This window comes from Poecile atricapillus, chromosome Z (assembly GCF_030490865.1).
Source record: "Poecile atricapillus isolate bPoeAtr1 chromosome Z, bPoeAtr1.hap1, whole genome shotgun sequence".
Lineage (NCBI taxonomy): Eukaryota > Metazoa > Chordata > Aves > Passeriformes > Paridae > Poecile > Poecile atricapillus.
Genome location: NC_081289.1, coordinates 138,508,397 through 138,524,875, shown reverse-complemented (window position 1 = coordinate 138,524,875; position 16,479 = coordinate 138,508,397). Strand labels below are relative to the sequence as shown.

At 44.3% G+C, this 16,479-nt stretch overlaps 1 protein-coding gene across 1 annotated transcript; it reads right to left on the bottom strand.

Moving 5' to 3' along the window:
- Positions 1–311: 311 nt before the first annotated feature.
- AQP3 (aquaporin 3 (Gill blood group)) lies at positions 312–14,856 on the bottom strand. The gene is made up of 6 exons (XM_058827134.1): positions 14,658–14,856; positions 5,860–5,986; positions 5,564–5,701; positions 4,704–4,822; positions 3,734–3,951; positions 312–3,112 (listed from the first exon to the last, which is right to left on the bottom strand). The coding sequence occupies exons 1-6, from the start codon at positions 14,763–14,765 to the stop codon at positions 2,938–2,940; spliced, it is 885 nt and encodes a 294-aa protein (XP_058683117.1). The 5' UTR covers positions 14,766–14,856; the 3' UTR covers positions 312–2,937.
- Between the last annotated feature and the right edge of the window lie 1,623 nt (positions 14,857–16,479).

The window sequence follows — 16,479 nt, the reverse complement described above, 5'->3', positions numbered from 1 at the left end:
TCTCAGCAATTTAAGGGTAGCTGCTGCCAGGGAAAACACCTTTCCCTCCCCGCAGTTTAATAACCCTTCTGGACCTTTTGAAATCAAATTTTTGAAATCAGTTTGAATCAAACTGCCCTTCTTACATGGCTGTCAAAGAGCAGAGACAGAATCATGTCTCCTATGGACCAGACCCCTCTGGGGGCTATGCTGTCCATAGCTCCCCATCCACTGATGGCAGGCAGTGCGTGCCCCTTCTCCCATGTTGATGGATCTACCCAGCAGTACTTGGTGTTTCTCCAACAGAAAAAACAAAGCTTAACATGGTGGTTAAGAAAGAAAATTCAGCCTGAAACTGACATTTTATTGCCATTTTAATAAATGGTAATAACACACATCATTGAGGCATGAGTAAGGCACTGATATAGTAAAAGCTGATTGCTACATTCCAGGCAAAAGCAAGAGTAATCTGGTTAGTAATGAAACAACAACCACAAAACCCACAAACAAACAGAGAAAGGGAAAAAGACCAAAAAATCCAGAACCCACACTACACCATGAATCAAAAGTCTTAAGATCTGCAGCAAGAATTTTCATGTATCAATCAAGACAGTTTGAGATACAAAGTGGTGGAAGAGTAGAGTAAGAGGCAGTCATGAAGGGAAATGAGAATTGAATTCTGCAGCTATGTTAGTTGAACACAGTAATATACAAGGCTGCTGCACGGAGTTGGAGGGATAAACTTTCATGTTAGAAATGAAAAAAAAGAACCAAAAAACAATGTGCTGTCCACACATAGAGAGCAAATCAAACAAACCTGGGAAATTTCTTTCCAAAAGCCATTTGATTCCTAGCTGGTGAATTGCAGGAAACCACATTCATTCAGACCTCACTGAATTCCTCAGTATGGCACTATGTGGGAAGTGAGGAGTTATTTTAAGGCAGCATAATTAATACAGGAAAAATACAGCAGTACACACACCAGCCAAAGAGAAACAAGAATTTTATTTATAGGTAAGTTGCTTCTCTAATTCTGTGAGCACTGTGTTCAGGTCTGTTGTACTTTTCCTTGCCTGGCATAGCTACAGAAAAAAAAAATTGACTCGTAATATGCTAGATGGGGCTGGACAGTAGATGAAGGCAGAGTAGGATTTCACATTCAGAACTATGTTAAGAACAGAAAGGGAATTTAAATTTTACAATGGGTGAAGGACAAACACTTAACCAGCTGTTCTTTTGCCTTAAGAATAAGATGCCTGACAGCAGGACAATCTCACACCCAGCCCATACCTTGGTCACTATACTGAACACAGCTACTCCTCCTCCACATGCCTCAGAAATCACACCCCAAAAGGGAAAGGAGTAAATCACAAATGGAGCATGTAGAGGTACTGCCTGAAAGGGTTAATTCCCCTTCACCCAGGCTGAAGAGGAAAAGAGCTTGAGGAAGCTATTGCTATAGATGACTTCCTTTCCATGGTGAAGTTTGCTGACAGATGCTTAAAAATACAACCAACACTAGCATTTCACATCATGGGTATTGACATTTTATTTTTTTAAAAAGGAAAAAAAAAAAAGAATACATCCTTTTAGTGACTGGAAATGTGTACAAAGATACATTTTTCAATTAATTTATGCATTAAAGAAATAGGCTTTGAACAAGTTTCTCTAATGCATGGGACTTACAAATTCTTTCACAACAATATTTTTTTTCAAATACTTTGTAATATTATGGCATTGGGAGAGCCAGAGATCCCCTGAGATGCCAGTACTGCTAGTACAGGAGGTGCCTGACCTCAGTCCCTCAGCCATGAGTACCAGGGATATTCCCAGTTATTCTGCAAGGTAGAAAAGGAGGTGCTCCAAAAACCACAATGCCGTAATCCAAGACCATCCAAGGAAAACCCAAAATTATCTCAAAGCTGACAGAGAATCGGCAGTTCCCATACATCTCTAAATGAACTCATCCCAACCTTGGTATTTTGTAACAGCTTTAAGGAGTATATTTATAGATAAATCTACTAAAACAAAAAAAAAAACCAAAAAAACAACCCAACAACACCTTTGTAAAATTTACATGAACACACGCAACTCAAGCAACACTATGTTTCCAGTGGATCTTGGCTATTAGCTGCTTGCAGTTTATATACAAGCTGATTAATTAGAAAGTCTGCTTCTGGAAGCCAAGCTTTCTGTCTAAGTTAGCCTTGGTTAGAATAAGGACTTCCTAGATGTGATCTTCTAGGACTTGGCAATACTAAAAATTTTTATTAGAACACCAGGGTGCACTTCTTTGTAAACACTTAGTCTTAAAATTAAATGAAAATCCAATGCAGTGTTACTCACTGCGCTGACATTGTGGATCAGCTGACTGATACAATAGCTAGGAATTCATAAGAGATATAAAAGTTTGGCTAATAATCCTCTAGACTAGTTAATTCCTGGTGTGAAAGTACTGACATTAGAGCAACATCAAGCAGAATTTGATCCACAGAATCACAGGCAAATTTCCTCCAGGATGCAGGAGTTTCCAATCCATGCCAGCAAAACTATTTGTTTTGCATGATCCCCATTCTACAGATTGGAACTCAGGTTTGAAGGGAAGCAGCTTGCCAAGGTCACAGGCAATGTCAGCAACATAGCTCAAAAGAGCTTCAAATTCCTGAACACCTGATTTATGTTGGACTGCAATTCCCACTTCTCTCCTGACTCCTACAGTCTTCAATCCCCTTCTTTTAGGAAAAGATTACATGATACTGCATTTGGAGGAGGGCTCACAGGGAAATGTCAAAAGCAAATATGTCAGGGATATACAAAAACAAAACAAAAAAATAACTAGAATATCTCAAGACAGGTAAAAAACTCTTCCTGTTGTTCTTGAAGCTCTTCTTAACGTCTCCTTTTTGCCAGCTGCAGTCCTGAGTAATGAATACCTGCCAGATCTGTGTGGCAGCTTCCTCAGACCCTCTCCTTGTGCTTCACGTTAGCCAGCTTGACTGTTTCCTGCTCAGAGGCAGGTGGAGAAGGCTCATCATGACATCCAATTGTCAGCTGATAGACAATCACTCCCGCAACTGCCCCAAGGAAAGGAGCAACAACTGGAACCCACCACCAGTGGGACGGCTTACCAACCCTGGAAAACAAAAAAGAAAGTGCACAAGGTAAGAACTGCTGCCTAAGCATTAGGATATTTTCTCTTGGATCTGGAGCAATGCAAGATCTGACCTTCTGCAGCCATCACCACTTGCACAAGACAATAGCACCTGCACATCTGCAGAGCTTCCAGATGTTGCCACACATACACAAACACAGCTACTTTCAGGACAACCAAGTCTCTCCACCAAGAAAGGAGAGAAGCATTTGTTATGCCTACACTAGGCACCTTCAATTCCCTCCCGCTTGCTTGCAACGCTTGATAACGTGGCTCTCTTAATTGTCTCCAAAACCAACAAACACTTCTCATTTTTTACCATTAAAAAATCATGATGTGCTCATGTTCAAGGTGCAACTGACATTCTCATGGATGTTCCTAGATTTCCTCTTTGATAGCAATGTGCTTTGGTCTCACCACTGAAAGCTCCCCAGCTTCCATGATTTCTTAAGAAGTTGAAAAGCAGTGCCTTTTAGCAGCATTTAGACAATCCAAAGATACCTCATGGCTGCCAAGACTCTTTGTAGTGCCAGCACTACCATCTCTTTGGACTCATAATCCATTTCCCCTTGATGCACAAGGTTTTCATTATCTAGCACTTACTGGAACACTGCAGTGCCCCAGCCAGCAATGGCTGTGAAGAGACGAGGCCCAAAGTCCCTGGCAGGGTTGACAGCATAGCCAGAGTTGAAGCCCATGGAGGTTCCAATAACGAGGACGACAAAGCCAACTGTGAAAGCCTCCAGCCCAGTGGGGACGGGGTTGTTGTAGGGATCAACAATAGCCAAGACACAAACAATCAGGGAGGCAGTGCCAATGAACTGGAGAGAGATGGGGAAGGAAAACAAGGATTTAATCCAGATTACTCTTCTAACCAAGTTATTTAACTTCTCTGGGATGTGAGTCTCTTAAAAGGAAGAGATGCACCAAGTCGTCCCCTGACACTATCAGACCACAGCAGGCATGGTAATAAAAGAGTGGAGCATGCTCCTCTCTTGAGACTATGGCAGCCATAATCAGTCTCAATCAAGAGATTTATTATGAATCTTAATCAAGATCACACCTTTTCCCCTACCCCAGGAGATTTATGAATAGCTGTTTAGGCAGTCAAAAGCTGGAAACATCTTCCTAAACCTCCTTCCCACATGCCATAGCTGGGTAGAAGTTGTCCCTTTTGTGGCTGATGGCAACTTTAGGAGACAGTCACATTCAACAGCAACCACCACCCCATACCCAGCTCTGGATTGTACCACAACCACAGTAGTAGAGTGAGAGTGAGGAAGAGTTTCCATTCCTCACACTATGGCTCTCCAGGGACTATGAACAAATGGCATTCTTTTCTCTGGTGTCCTGACCAGTGTTGTACCACTTGTTAATGTCTCGGCACAAGCCTTCTGGCTGTAAGGTCCTTTCTGGCCCTACTCTTCCAATGGGCTAGTGAGACACCTGTGTCAAGGTAAAACCTTTCTGGATATATTTAAATTGCAATTCATTTTCTAACTAAAGACAAGTCCCAGAACCACCCAAAAAATTCCTCTTCAAACTCACTTTCATCCTCCCAGCACCCTCTTACCTGGTCAAAGAAGCCATTCACAACATTCAGATGCTCAGATGGGTAGGTGGCAAAAATACCAGCAGTGCCATTCACTCCTGTAACACTGAGCTGGTTATTGTTAAAAGCCCAGATAGCATCTAGAGGTAGTGAAGGAGGAAAAAATTAAAATCATTCTCTGTAGAGCAAACACATTTGGAAAAATTAGGGCATCATCCACCACAGCTTTTTTACCAGCCAGGCTCAGAGGCAGATGGCATTAGTCCCTGTTCCTAACAATTATTTGCCAAGCATCAAGAAAGAGAGTCAAAAAGCAAACACTAAGGCAACTCCCTCTCTCTCACAAAGGTAATCAAACCCCTGTGGTATCAGTCTTGGTGTGAAGACATGACAGAGTGATATGGATCAGCAAACAGGGCTGTTCATTCACTTTTCTTAGTTACAACTCTCAAGGTTGTCTTTAGAGCATTAGACATCACAGATTAGACTTCATTTGTTTTAAGCAAAGAATGAGAAAATCGTTCTGGAACAGCAAACAGATATAAAACCTCCATCACCGCTAGTGTTTCATTGACTTTTCTGGAAGACCAGTAGATACAAAAGGGTATCCATCAAAAGCCATCCAGAGGTCCAGCGTTCATTACTCAAGGGCCAAGTCTTGCACTTTAACAGTGCTGGCTGGTCTTCAGATTGCTTTGAGGAGGCTTGAACCCACCATCATGAGAATAGGAAAGCCATCCCAGAAACACAGTTAAGGAGGTTTCTTGGACCTTTGCACTGCAGGAAAGTGCTCCTCTCTGATCTGGAAATCTCCCTCCCTGCAGTGAGTCACAAACATAGTAAAACATGTCTCAAAAAAGACACGAGGTTTCCACACTTACCATAGTACAGCCCAAAGACTATGCCAGCTCCAAGGAAAGCTCCCAGGGTTTGTGCAAGGGCATAAATTGGTAGCTTGATCCAGGGCTCCCGGGCCAATAAGCACATGGCAAAAGTGACAGCTGGGTTCAGGTGTCCACCTGCAGAGAGGTTGGTGGTTAGCGTACCTTACGGGCAGAATTTAGGTCCCAGAGTTGTGCCAAGGGGCACTAGCTTCCATACCAGTGCCACACAGGAAAGGCAAGCCTACACAAAAATTGACACTAGTGAAACTGAGCCTACAGGGAGCCACACGTACCTGACACTTGCCCTGCGATCAAAATGCCGAGCGTTACAGCGAAGCCAAAGGCCAGGTTGACAGTCAGGAAACCTCCATGAGTCCCTCTGCTGAGAATGATCTGCGCAACTGAACCACAGCCAAAGAGCTAGGAGGAGAAAAAGAGATTTAAATTACTCTCTCTGCTTCACATCAGGGCCAGTTGCTGACCAATGCCTGCAATTGCTACCCTTACACCATCCTGGGCCATCATAGTACACTCTCAACTCAAAGCCTTCATAGCTTCTGTCTTGGGTCAAAGTATCTGCACATTTTCTCTAGAGATGGGAGGGAGGAAGAAAAAGCACGGACAAATCTATCTGCTGGCAGGATGCACCGAAAACAGGGCAAAAATTAAAAGCAAGATGGATCTATAGGACTCCAGAATTTTTTGTTCAAACATCTAATTTTAAGATGGCAGGTGAGAAGGATGAGCCAGATATCATCCTAGTCTGAGATACTTACAGTACAACTGTTCTAATGAAGGATCTGGGTACTTTTGTTAAAAAGGCTAATAATTGTTTGACACAGTAACACATAGATTAGTAGGGAACAATTCTGTTAATGTCTGGAAATACAGTCATGGCTGAGGAAGGCCACATTCAGCCTTACACTCATGGCGTTCTCTTTTCAGTCTCCATCAAGAAAATTCACATTCAAGAGAGTCTACCAGCACAACCAGTCTTGGCCTTCTGTCCAAGATCAGGCGTACACCAAACCAAACACATAGGCTGACAAAAGCTGTTTGCTTTGGGTGATAAAACTGTTTCCTAGTAGCTAAGGGAGGTCTTGCTTAAAGATGTTTGCTCAACATATCCAAGGATAATCCTTATCTTCCCAACTGCACCCAAAAGCCCTCATTCCTATGCTCCCCCTTAATAATTCAAACCAGTTTCCCCCGGCAATTCAGTTCCTCAGTCATCCAGCTGCAGGCTTTCTGTCTTGGCAAGTCTTTCCACTATCCAACATGTAATTTAGAGAACTCTAAACCTGATCATCTGTATGTTCGCATCTGCCACTGGCTCCACCTGAACTGACTCTTGGTATATTATCACTTGGAATTACCACACTGGCAAGTACTGAGAGGATCCTCAAACTAGGACAGCGTGCTCATGAGATGCTCAAATCTAGGGATCAAGGCTTGACTTATTTCTTCTGACCACATACCCATAACTACATTCCCACAAAGACTTTCTGCTTCCATGAACTCCATCATCCCATAATTACTCAATTGCCACAGAGCATGAACAGGTATCAACTCCTAATAAGGATAAGCCACCAAATAGGCACCGAGGTGGCCAGGTTTGCTGTCATCATTTCTTCAGCCAACACTGGACATGCCCATTGAGCAACACACAACCCAAATCAGAGGCAAGGACAAAACACATGTAACTCATCCCCTCCCATGCCCTTGACGACTGAAGAATTGCTAACAAAGGAAAATCTGCACTCAGCTTGCTTGGAAAGGAGCAGCCAGGTAGGCTGCAGGCTGATTCATGAGGTGGACACTGTGTACACAGATGCCTCTTGACAAGGAACCGGGTACCCAACACAAGGGCCTTGTGTAAGAAAGAATAAAGGAACCTGTTGCACTCAGTGATGGAGGGATGGCCAGCACTGCTCTCTACTGGTTACAGTCAGAACAGCCCCTACAATGTCCTCACCAAGCTGGGAAGCCATGGCAGAGGAGACTCCAATTCAAAAGCAGAAAAGATTATTTATTGACAGCAAACAGAAACAGCTAAGCCCAAACCACCAAGGGAAGCACAGCTCCAAATGAGCAAATAAGTACAGGCTAATGACCAGGGCGAATCCTGTTTCTCCCTTTCCCCCAAAAAGCCCCACCAAGCTTTGCAGAAATTTCAGAGAGTACATGGCTGTGGTGTTTGCCTCTCAAAGGCCACCCAGCACATCAGTCTGACCAGGAAGGGGACAAGCCCACAAAACCTGAGTTTGGTGGAGTTGACCCCAGGTGATCCCTAGTGATGAAAGTATTTGTGTTATTCCCTCTGTAAGAACTGGCAGTTCTGCAGGTGGATGGTGGTTGGCTTGTTATCCGCATACCTTTCTGTTGCAGAAACCGCAGAGTGAAGTTTTCCCACCTCCCTGATCACCCACAAAGGTCTTCCCTTAAGCTGGAGGAATGCCAGGTCTGCCATTCCTGACGAGGTTATCTCAAGAGGTCATTCCCCATCCTCCTCACCTCCATCCTACACCTGGCAGTAGCTCTCCAGCTTTTCCTCAGAAGGCAGTCTACGGGCCATGCAAAAACACCCTGAAGCCACTCCACAGGACCATTACAACTGTTTATCAGATGAGCCAAGAGCACTACTGGGCTTAATTCAGCGTAACAGTAGAAAACTTAACCCTCAGCAGATAAAAGGAGTGTAGTGATACTTAGGGACAGGTTTGAACTTTGATATGCATGTGATCAATTCTATCCTGCACCAGTGGAGTCCACTAAACACAAAAATACAGTGTCATGCATTACATCCCTCCATGGCATTTGACTTTAAGGAACTAGTTCAAGTCGTGCTCGCCCAGGCTTTTGTGGCAAGTACCTTGACACTACACAGTTTTGTTGGGGTAGTAGCTAATACAAAAAATTTTAATTACACCACTTTCACTTTTGCTCTTTTCTAGTTTTCCTTCTAATTCCTTTTCCCAGGTCAGATGAGACCAGAGAACCTCAGCTTTCATTTTTTAGGTTTTGTTTGTCTACTGCTCACAGAGAACTTTTCAGGCATGTCTAACTTGGGTTTAAAGGTAAGAAAGGTCAAATAAAAGTAATTCAACATTTTTCTCAGTCTTTTAAGTCCATGCAATGTATTTAAGAGTTCTTAAGCAATATTGTACCGCTGTGGTGAGGGACAGTGGTGCACGCCTAAGGGGGAGATGACACCCCATTCTTTTGATTTTAATAACCTGCCTCCCACACCATACTGTTCTGTGGTTTTGTTTTTCATTTGTATTTTTTTGGTTTTTGTTTTGCTTTTTTATTTGTTTGGCTTTGATTTTGTGGGGGGGGGGTTGTATTTTGGTTTTGTTGTTGTGTAAAAAACACTTCTGGAAGAATATCCAGCCAACAGAAACCCAGGTTAGCAGCTGCCATGGCAGTAGGTGCAGCAGTCAACAGTTATACACCCATGATTCACTAGCCAAGTTCAAAAGTGGCTTTAAAGTGCTAATAAAATGCTCACAATAAAGCATCACTCCAATGTATTAAACCTACTCTCCAAGGAATTGAGGTCAATGCACCCATTAACCAGGTTAATGGAAGCCTGCTCCGTAATTTCATCTTACTGACTCTAACAAATCTAACAGGGAGGCTTCTCACTGCTCATGGGGTGATTCAACTTCTTGCACTGTGGGAAAAAAAAAACTAAATCCTTGTTCTGCAGCTATGGGTTCAAGAGCAGTGGGGCTGACAGACTCCAGAGGGGAGAAGAACTCCCCCTGTACAAAGGACGCACCAGCCAGAAGCAGCAGCAAGTAACAGGAAAAGGTAGCACATTGCAGGGGATATGTCACACTTAGGTAACCCTGAGCTCCCTGTGTCCACTGCATGTTTGGAAACTGAGCAGCTGGCTTTGTCACTCAAGATAAAAACACCCTGTCTCAATGTCTGAACACATGAAAGTCCAGTAGCCAGGTGGGAAAGAACCATGAGGTTAAAAAAGTTGCAATAGCTCACAAAGAAACAAGGACTCCGAAGGCAGCCTATTTAGGCAGACCTTGTGGAAAACAGCTTCATATGTGAGCTCAGAAGGAAGGCGGTGCTCAGAACTCCTCTGCACAAGAGCCAGGTTTCTTTCCTTTTTGTCTCCTCTTTTCTTTGCTAGGGCTTCTTTACAACTTCATGTGCAACCAAAAAGGCCTGAGTGCATTTACTCTTGGACTTCAGACAGACTGGTCTCTAAATGTAGATGGGAAAGTTTTGCTGGCATAGATGAGGAGGAGTGCAATTACCTCAATTACAACTCTTCTGCCAGCAAATAAACCAGGGATTAGGCAAGAAGCTTGCTGTAAATCTACCCTAATCACCCGGGTGGATGAGAAAAACTGGTCAGCCCTTAATGGGGAAGATGCCAGGAGGGCAGTCAAACCATGGATCTGCTTTGAAGGAGGAGACACAGGGAGACTGATGAATGATTTTAAGTTTTGGACACACAGAGGGTACCACTCTTCATGGGGAGAAGGCAGGGAGCAAGAGCAGCATGCAGAGATCTTGAACTCCACAGCTCACACGGCAGGATAGCCTCCATTGGCCAAAAAGACAATGCAAGGAGCACTGTCCTTTATGCTTTTCTTCAAAGCATCTCTCAAAACCCAGGCTGATCATCATTCTCAATTTGCAAAGGAGAAACCTTAGACCCCATACCCAGTTTTCTGTCCAGCACAGGTGGAGGCAGCTTGTGCAGAAGCAGCCCTGCAGGAAGGGCAGCAGCAGATGGTCTGTTACGTTACAGCTCTTTACACACCACCCGCTGAACCAGAGCCAAGGCAGGGCTGCAGGGCCGGAGAGATGAGAAATTCCAAGCAAAACTGTGCGCCACATACAGCACATGCTACAAAAGACATTGCACAAAGCTGGAGACACGAGCCTCCCTCAGCTCAAGCTTCAAGCTCAGCTTCAAGAGGAGTTGGGCATTAGGAAGGAAATTTACTGGTTTAGGTTGTTCACACATACACAGAATGAAAAACACCTATTCTGATGTCCCTACTATTGTTCAGAACACGAGGTTTTAGCCATTAAAAGGACCAGCATGTCTGGTGGGGATTTGCTCACAAGTTTGGGCACTCTTGGGGAAAAGCTGCCTTCCCACTAAGGGAAAGTCTTGGTGCCTGAACTGTCCTGTTCGTAGGAAGGAGAACTGTCCTGCTCCTGGAGGGAGACAGCAAGAAGGGACAATTTTGGACAGTTAGTGAAGAGCTTCAACCTCTTCTGGTAGAAGGGTTGAGGGAAAGCAGCTGCCACTTCCTATGTCCCCATACCCAGCAGCACAGACCTTTTGCAAGGAAGAATCAGCAGCTCTCAGCATGCTTACATCAAGGATTTCCACTCTCTTTTACAGCCTAGCAAAGCATTAACAAAGAAAATAACTTTTTAAAAAAAATTTAAAAAAAATAAATTAAAATTACATGTTCCAAGTGTGATAAGCTGGATTTAAGCAAACCACCCCAAATCAAACAGCAACTGTGGGAACTACTGTGCTGCACCAGACAGCTGTGGGATGAGCAGCAGCTTTAAGTTGCCAGCACCTAAGTGGGGCTCCTCTTGCTGTGGTGATCCCTTAGGTGAAGCTCACCTTGCTTTGGTCATCCAAACCACTTTGCTGTTTTTGTTTCTGTGGTCTACAGCACAGTCATACCCCAAAAAGCTACCACCTAGCCACAAAGTCAAGGCAGTACCCACTGAAAAGCAATTAGGAATTGTTTTGTTCCTTCTTTGTGCCTGTACAGCAGTGATTCACAGTGAGTCCCACTCAGAAATCAGTCATAATCTGTACATTACTTCTCCTGCAAATGTAAAAGACAAACAGAACCAGCTGTGGTATTTACAGCTAGCAGAGCAAGGCAAACAGACCGAGCCTTAAGGGAGGCACGGAGACCCACCATGGAAATCTGGCTTTAGTGGGTTGCTACAGTAATAACACAAACAGCAAGGGACTGGGAAAATGCCTTCAGTGTTTGTAGTGCTTAACGACTGCCAGCAAGCGGTGCTTCCAACATAGGTATGAAGTTCAACCCTAAAGTGCCACTCAGAAACTGAATTTTTAAGAGGGGAATCATCAATTTAAGTATCAAAGGAAATGTATGTAGAATTAGCATTACTATTTTTGCAACAATATAGACACCACCCACAAACTAAATAAAAGTTGTGTAAGGTGCTCTGCACAGCAAAAGTAGATTACAAGTAGACAGCAACTCGCCTTGGCGTTCTTCAGGGTTTAGCTGCCTTACATGGATTATTTTTCTTATCTTAACAAAAAAGAGGCACTAATCTAAGAGTCCTTTCCAGCTCAAACCACTCGATTCTACCTTCACAATCTCTTTTTAAAAAATGAGAAAAATAAAGTCAAGCACTAGGTTTATTCTTACAGGCAGCAAGACTATGCAAGGATCTGCAATAGCTTTGGTCTAGAAGAGGTTGAGAGAGCTGCAGTCATTATGCAAGTGAAAGGGAGGGGGCAAGAAGCTGAAGCGTTGCCAATATCCACACTGGGACAAGTTTTACATTACACAGTGAAATTTAAAGTAAGCTGCAAACTTTAAACAGTCTCCCTCCCTTGGGGCTCAGGAAGTTGATTTCAGTGTGAACAATATAAAATCTTAAATCCATCCCTGAAAGAATTCTTTAGCCAACTCCATATCCAATGAGGAAAATTTCATGGATTCAGGTCTTTCCTCAGGCATTTTACTGTGAAGCCCAAAACAGATATTTACTGGGGTACAATGAATCTAAATGCATACACACACAGCTCAACCTGCTGGCAGGGTAGGCAGCAGGTACTTTTGCAAGGTATAAAATGACAATTTTGGAGAAGTCCAATTCAAGCGATTGTTCAGGCCAACAGGAAGGGGAAGGAATTCACCTTCAAGACTCTTTCTATTTCATGCAGGTGATAAAATAAAAAGATGAAAAGGACTCAGGGTGGTAACAAAGAAAAAAACTGCAAGTTTCCCTTCATTAAGACAAATTGACTGAGAGAGTACAAAGTTGGAAAGCGATTGACTGGCTTGGATATTGCAAGCTTGCAGTCCTGGAACCCATTTCCCTCTCGCTGGACTTGTAACCATGCAAGAGCATTCACTGAGTTTGGGACTTTCCCTTTACTCCCACAAGCCCACCCCTCCTTCTCCCCCAGGGACACAGAAGGCACACAGAGCACTCTGTCCACTGCAGAGCTGCTGCAGGAGATCCTCAGCGAGTTTGCAAGTCCTACAAGATGGAGTTAAGTGTGTCACTAAAACCAGTTCTGGAACTCCTGAACACGGTGAAGGCTCAGCCTGTAAATTTAGACATACACACACTAAAACAGAGCAGGTTTGATGCCCCTGAGGACAAGGCACGTTCTGCCCACTTCTGCCAATGCAGCATCCAGCATGGCTGATGGCTGCCCATTACCACTCTCATTTTGGAGGCTGCTTACAATTTTGGACCAAGCCCTTCCTCAAGCTCCTCATTCAGGAGCAGATCCCAATTCCTCTCTGCCTGAAGAGGCAAGGTTTAAGGAAAAGTAGTCACTGTTGTGCTAAGTGTTACAGTCAGAGGATGGACTAGTGGATCATGAGCCCTTCTGAAAGCTCAGACCCAAACGGCTAAAGGCTTATCTTGTTTCTCAGGAATATTAGCTTTGCTGTCAGGGGGCATTAATCCACCTTACAAAACTTATTTTGTTTCAATACTAACAGCAGCAACATCAGTGATTCATAGACAGAATGTCTTCTAACTGTTAATCACTTTCCTACCACCTTCTACCCACCTTAATTCCAAACAAACCTTCCTGGAAAAATCAACAGGACTTGTTTGCAAATCACCAAAGCTGGGTCGCTTTGACAATAAAGCCATTGCACCATGCAAAGCTGTTTTCTTTTAAAAGTGGTAGCATTTTACAATCTTAGCAGAGTCCCCTAAGCTGCCATAGAAGATTCAGAAATCCTCTCTTCATCATAAAAAAAAATAAAAATCCTTATTTATGAAAGCATAAAGTTCTGACAGTCTTGTGTTGTTCCCCAGGTGTACATGCAACTTCATCAAGCCTTCCTTTGCCTTCAACTCTTCCAACCCTTAGATTTCTCTCCAAGCAGTTCATCCACCAGTTAGAAAGAGCTGCAAACCCACAGTGACTCCACTGAAACCTTCTGGATTGCTCTGGATTTACACCACCTCAGAGGAACTTGTACCCGCAGATATTCACTTCACAAACACCAAGTCATTTCTGCCCCGATATATATGCACCAAACCCATGGCCAACTGGGCAGTCCTGCATTTTCAGACACAGATGCTCTAAGCCAGATATCCCTGTCAGTGTTTTTCTACGCCAGTATTTACTCCACACAGCTCATACACAACTCTCCTAGCAGTTCATATCTGCCTTTAAAGCAAATTGTGGCCGCCCAAAACATTCGCAGGCACTTAGACATACACTTATCCAGTTTTATTCCTTATATTCCACCCCTTTGGAAGAGTTTTTTTCTCCACTGACCACTGAAAAACACACTGATAGCAAGCACCAGGCGTGCAGCCCCGCTGACAAGCCCCTGGGGAATCAGCGGCTGACGGCAAAAGGACACTGCAACAGTTTAAATTTTGGCTGCTCCTTCGTTATGGGATTCATGGGGAAAGCAAAAGGGAAAAAAAAAAAAAATTAAAAGCTTTCACTTCCTCAGGTAATAACACTTGGAATATTTCAGAGCCAAGAAAATATTCCAGGGCAGACAGAAAGGAAGTTTTGCATGATCTCTAGCAAAATACTTGCTACTTAGACAGAAGTGTTTTGCTCCCTGCACTTCACAGATGCACAGAAGCTCCCACACACCCAACAAGCTCTTCAGAGCCCATATTTTGAGATAAATCCCAATAGCCATCTTTAAGCAATATGCATGATTTTTTTTCCTGTGCACAGGGACTGTCCTCTAGACCCCTTGCAGCAGGTTGCACCAGAGCTGGGCTTATTCCCAATGCAAACCCTAGCAGCAACACAGCCCCTTCACCAGGACAATTTCCCCCAAACCCACGGGTTAGAGAGCATCCCCACACTACAGCCCCCACTCACCACTAGGATCAGTGTCCCCAAGCACTCAGCCAGCGCTTGCCGCACTAATTTGTTTCTGATCCTCAGGTGCTCCTCAATGGTAGCAAGAATGTCCTTCTGCCGCCCCATTGCAGTAGAGGTGATTCTCAAGTGGTGTCAGGGAACAAGCAGCAGCTGAAAAAGCCTCAGCAAAGTTTCCTCTCCAGCACAGCTGCCTTTGCTTATAAATAAGTTCATCGATGCCTGACACACCTCCTGGGTAACCACACCCCTTCCACCCGCTCTTCAAGCCCAACTTTTTTTCCCTGCCTTTCAGCATGAGACGGCGTGGGTGGTTTTTCATTTTCCTTATTGCTTGCATAGCTGAGCAAGAGATTCAGGAGCTTCCTAAGGAGAGGAAATGTGTCCTGCTGAAGCCACTGCTGCTTTCATCACCACCTAAAATACAGGACCACACCTGCCCTTCTCCATCTTCAGTTAAATGCACAGACTGACCAGTGCCTTACGCATTTGTGTGAGCATGGTACCCTGTGTCCAGATTTCCCTCCCTCCCAAGCTCTTGCAGGGTGGCAAAGTGATGTGTGCTCCTGTGCTTATTCAGAGTCTGTAGGTGCTTTGACAGCAAAACTGGGAGGCAGAAGGGTTTGAACCCCCACAGCTCAGTCGGAGGCTCTCCCGAGGTCCAGCAGTTACCCGGCTAAAGCTGGCACTGTGAACAAGGCCAGACCTCTTTCCATGGAAATCTACATTTGGGTCTAAACTCCTTTGTGTCATTACAATTTATCTCACCCTCCCAGAGCTTTGTGAGAGCCTTTGCAGCCCAGTCCCCCTGAAAGCTGTAAAGACATGAGACCCCCCAGTGCAGAGCCAATCCTCATCACAGGACCTCAGTGGGGAGCCCACAGACTTGCCAAGCCACACAGGAAACAACCCTTGCTGCCATTTCAGCATCAGTAACATCCTGTATCACTCCAGGACTATTCCACAAGATGGCCTGGATGAAAACAATCCCAGTCTGTACCATATGAGGTGAGGACTGCTAACAGGACATATGCAGCTCATGGCATCTGGTTTTTGTTAAATGAGTAGTAAAAATTCCCTGGGCTCCTTGACTCACCAGGTCTTGACACAGAGCAGCAGGGCTGAATTTGCAGGACTGAAAGGGACCCCTTTCCTTGATTTGTTCCCCTGCCTTCTCTGCAAAGCCACAGATGCCCAGCTTTTCCTCTTCCCCTTATTTAACCATCAACTTTCATGTGGAAAAACCAGAGCGTTTTAGTACAGTGGTGAATGGGCCTTTATTTTGTACAGAAACTGCAGCCAACATGAGAAGCAGGCAGGAATGTGGCTAAGAAAGCAATAATGTGTGAGGAATCAAATACAGGGAAACACTCAAGTCCAAACATAATTACAGGGGCAGGAAACTTTCCTCGTTGGGGTTCTCCAAAAAACAGTGAGTTCTCCATCAGCCCCTTGCTTGTTGCAGCTGGGGTTTGCAAACCAGTGCTAAAGACACCCATTTTCAACCTTTTCTCCGTATCTCCCCTCATCATCTTGCAGTGCATCACCAGGGCCATGGTGGCTCCTCAATTCTTCCTGCACTCCTCTCTCCTTTATATTCTGCCCTGTTCTTTTAACCTGATGCTTTATCAAAGCTATCACAGCCAGAAATTGAGCTGTATGTTGGGTTTTTTACCCTTTTGGCAGTTCCCAAGCTAAAACACATGTCCACCAGTGTGTAGATGCTGTGTTCTGTGGTGTAGTTTTACTGAGATTTATTTAGGCTAATTCCCATTCCCTCCCTGGTATTGAAGCAGGGCCATCAGACCAGAGAGAAAGGTGA

Bases quoted from the DNA above. Each gene is read 5' to 3' on its own strand.
- AQP3 (XM_058827134.1), bottom strand. From the start codon at position 14,765: ATGGGGCGGCAGAAGGACATTCTTGCTACCATTGAGGAGCACCTGAGG. The intron at 5,987-14,657 runs GTGAGTGGGGGC...TTCTCCTCCTAG, and splicing joins TGGGGACACTGATCCTAGTG to CTCTTTGGCTGTGGTTCAGT. The intron at 3,113-3,733 runs GTAAGTGCTAGA...TTTGTTTTCCAG, and splicing joins TGGGGCACTGCAGTGTTCCA to GGTTGGTAAGCCGTCCCACT.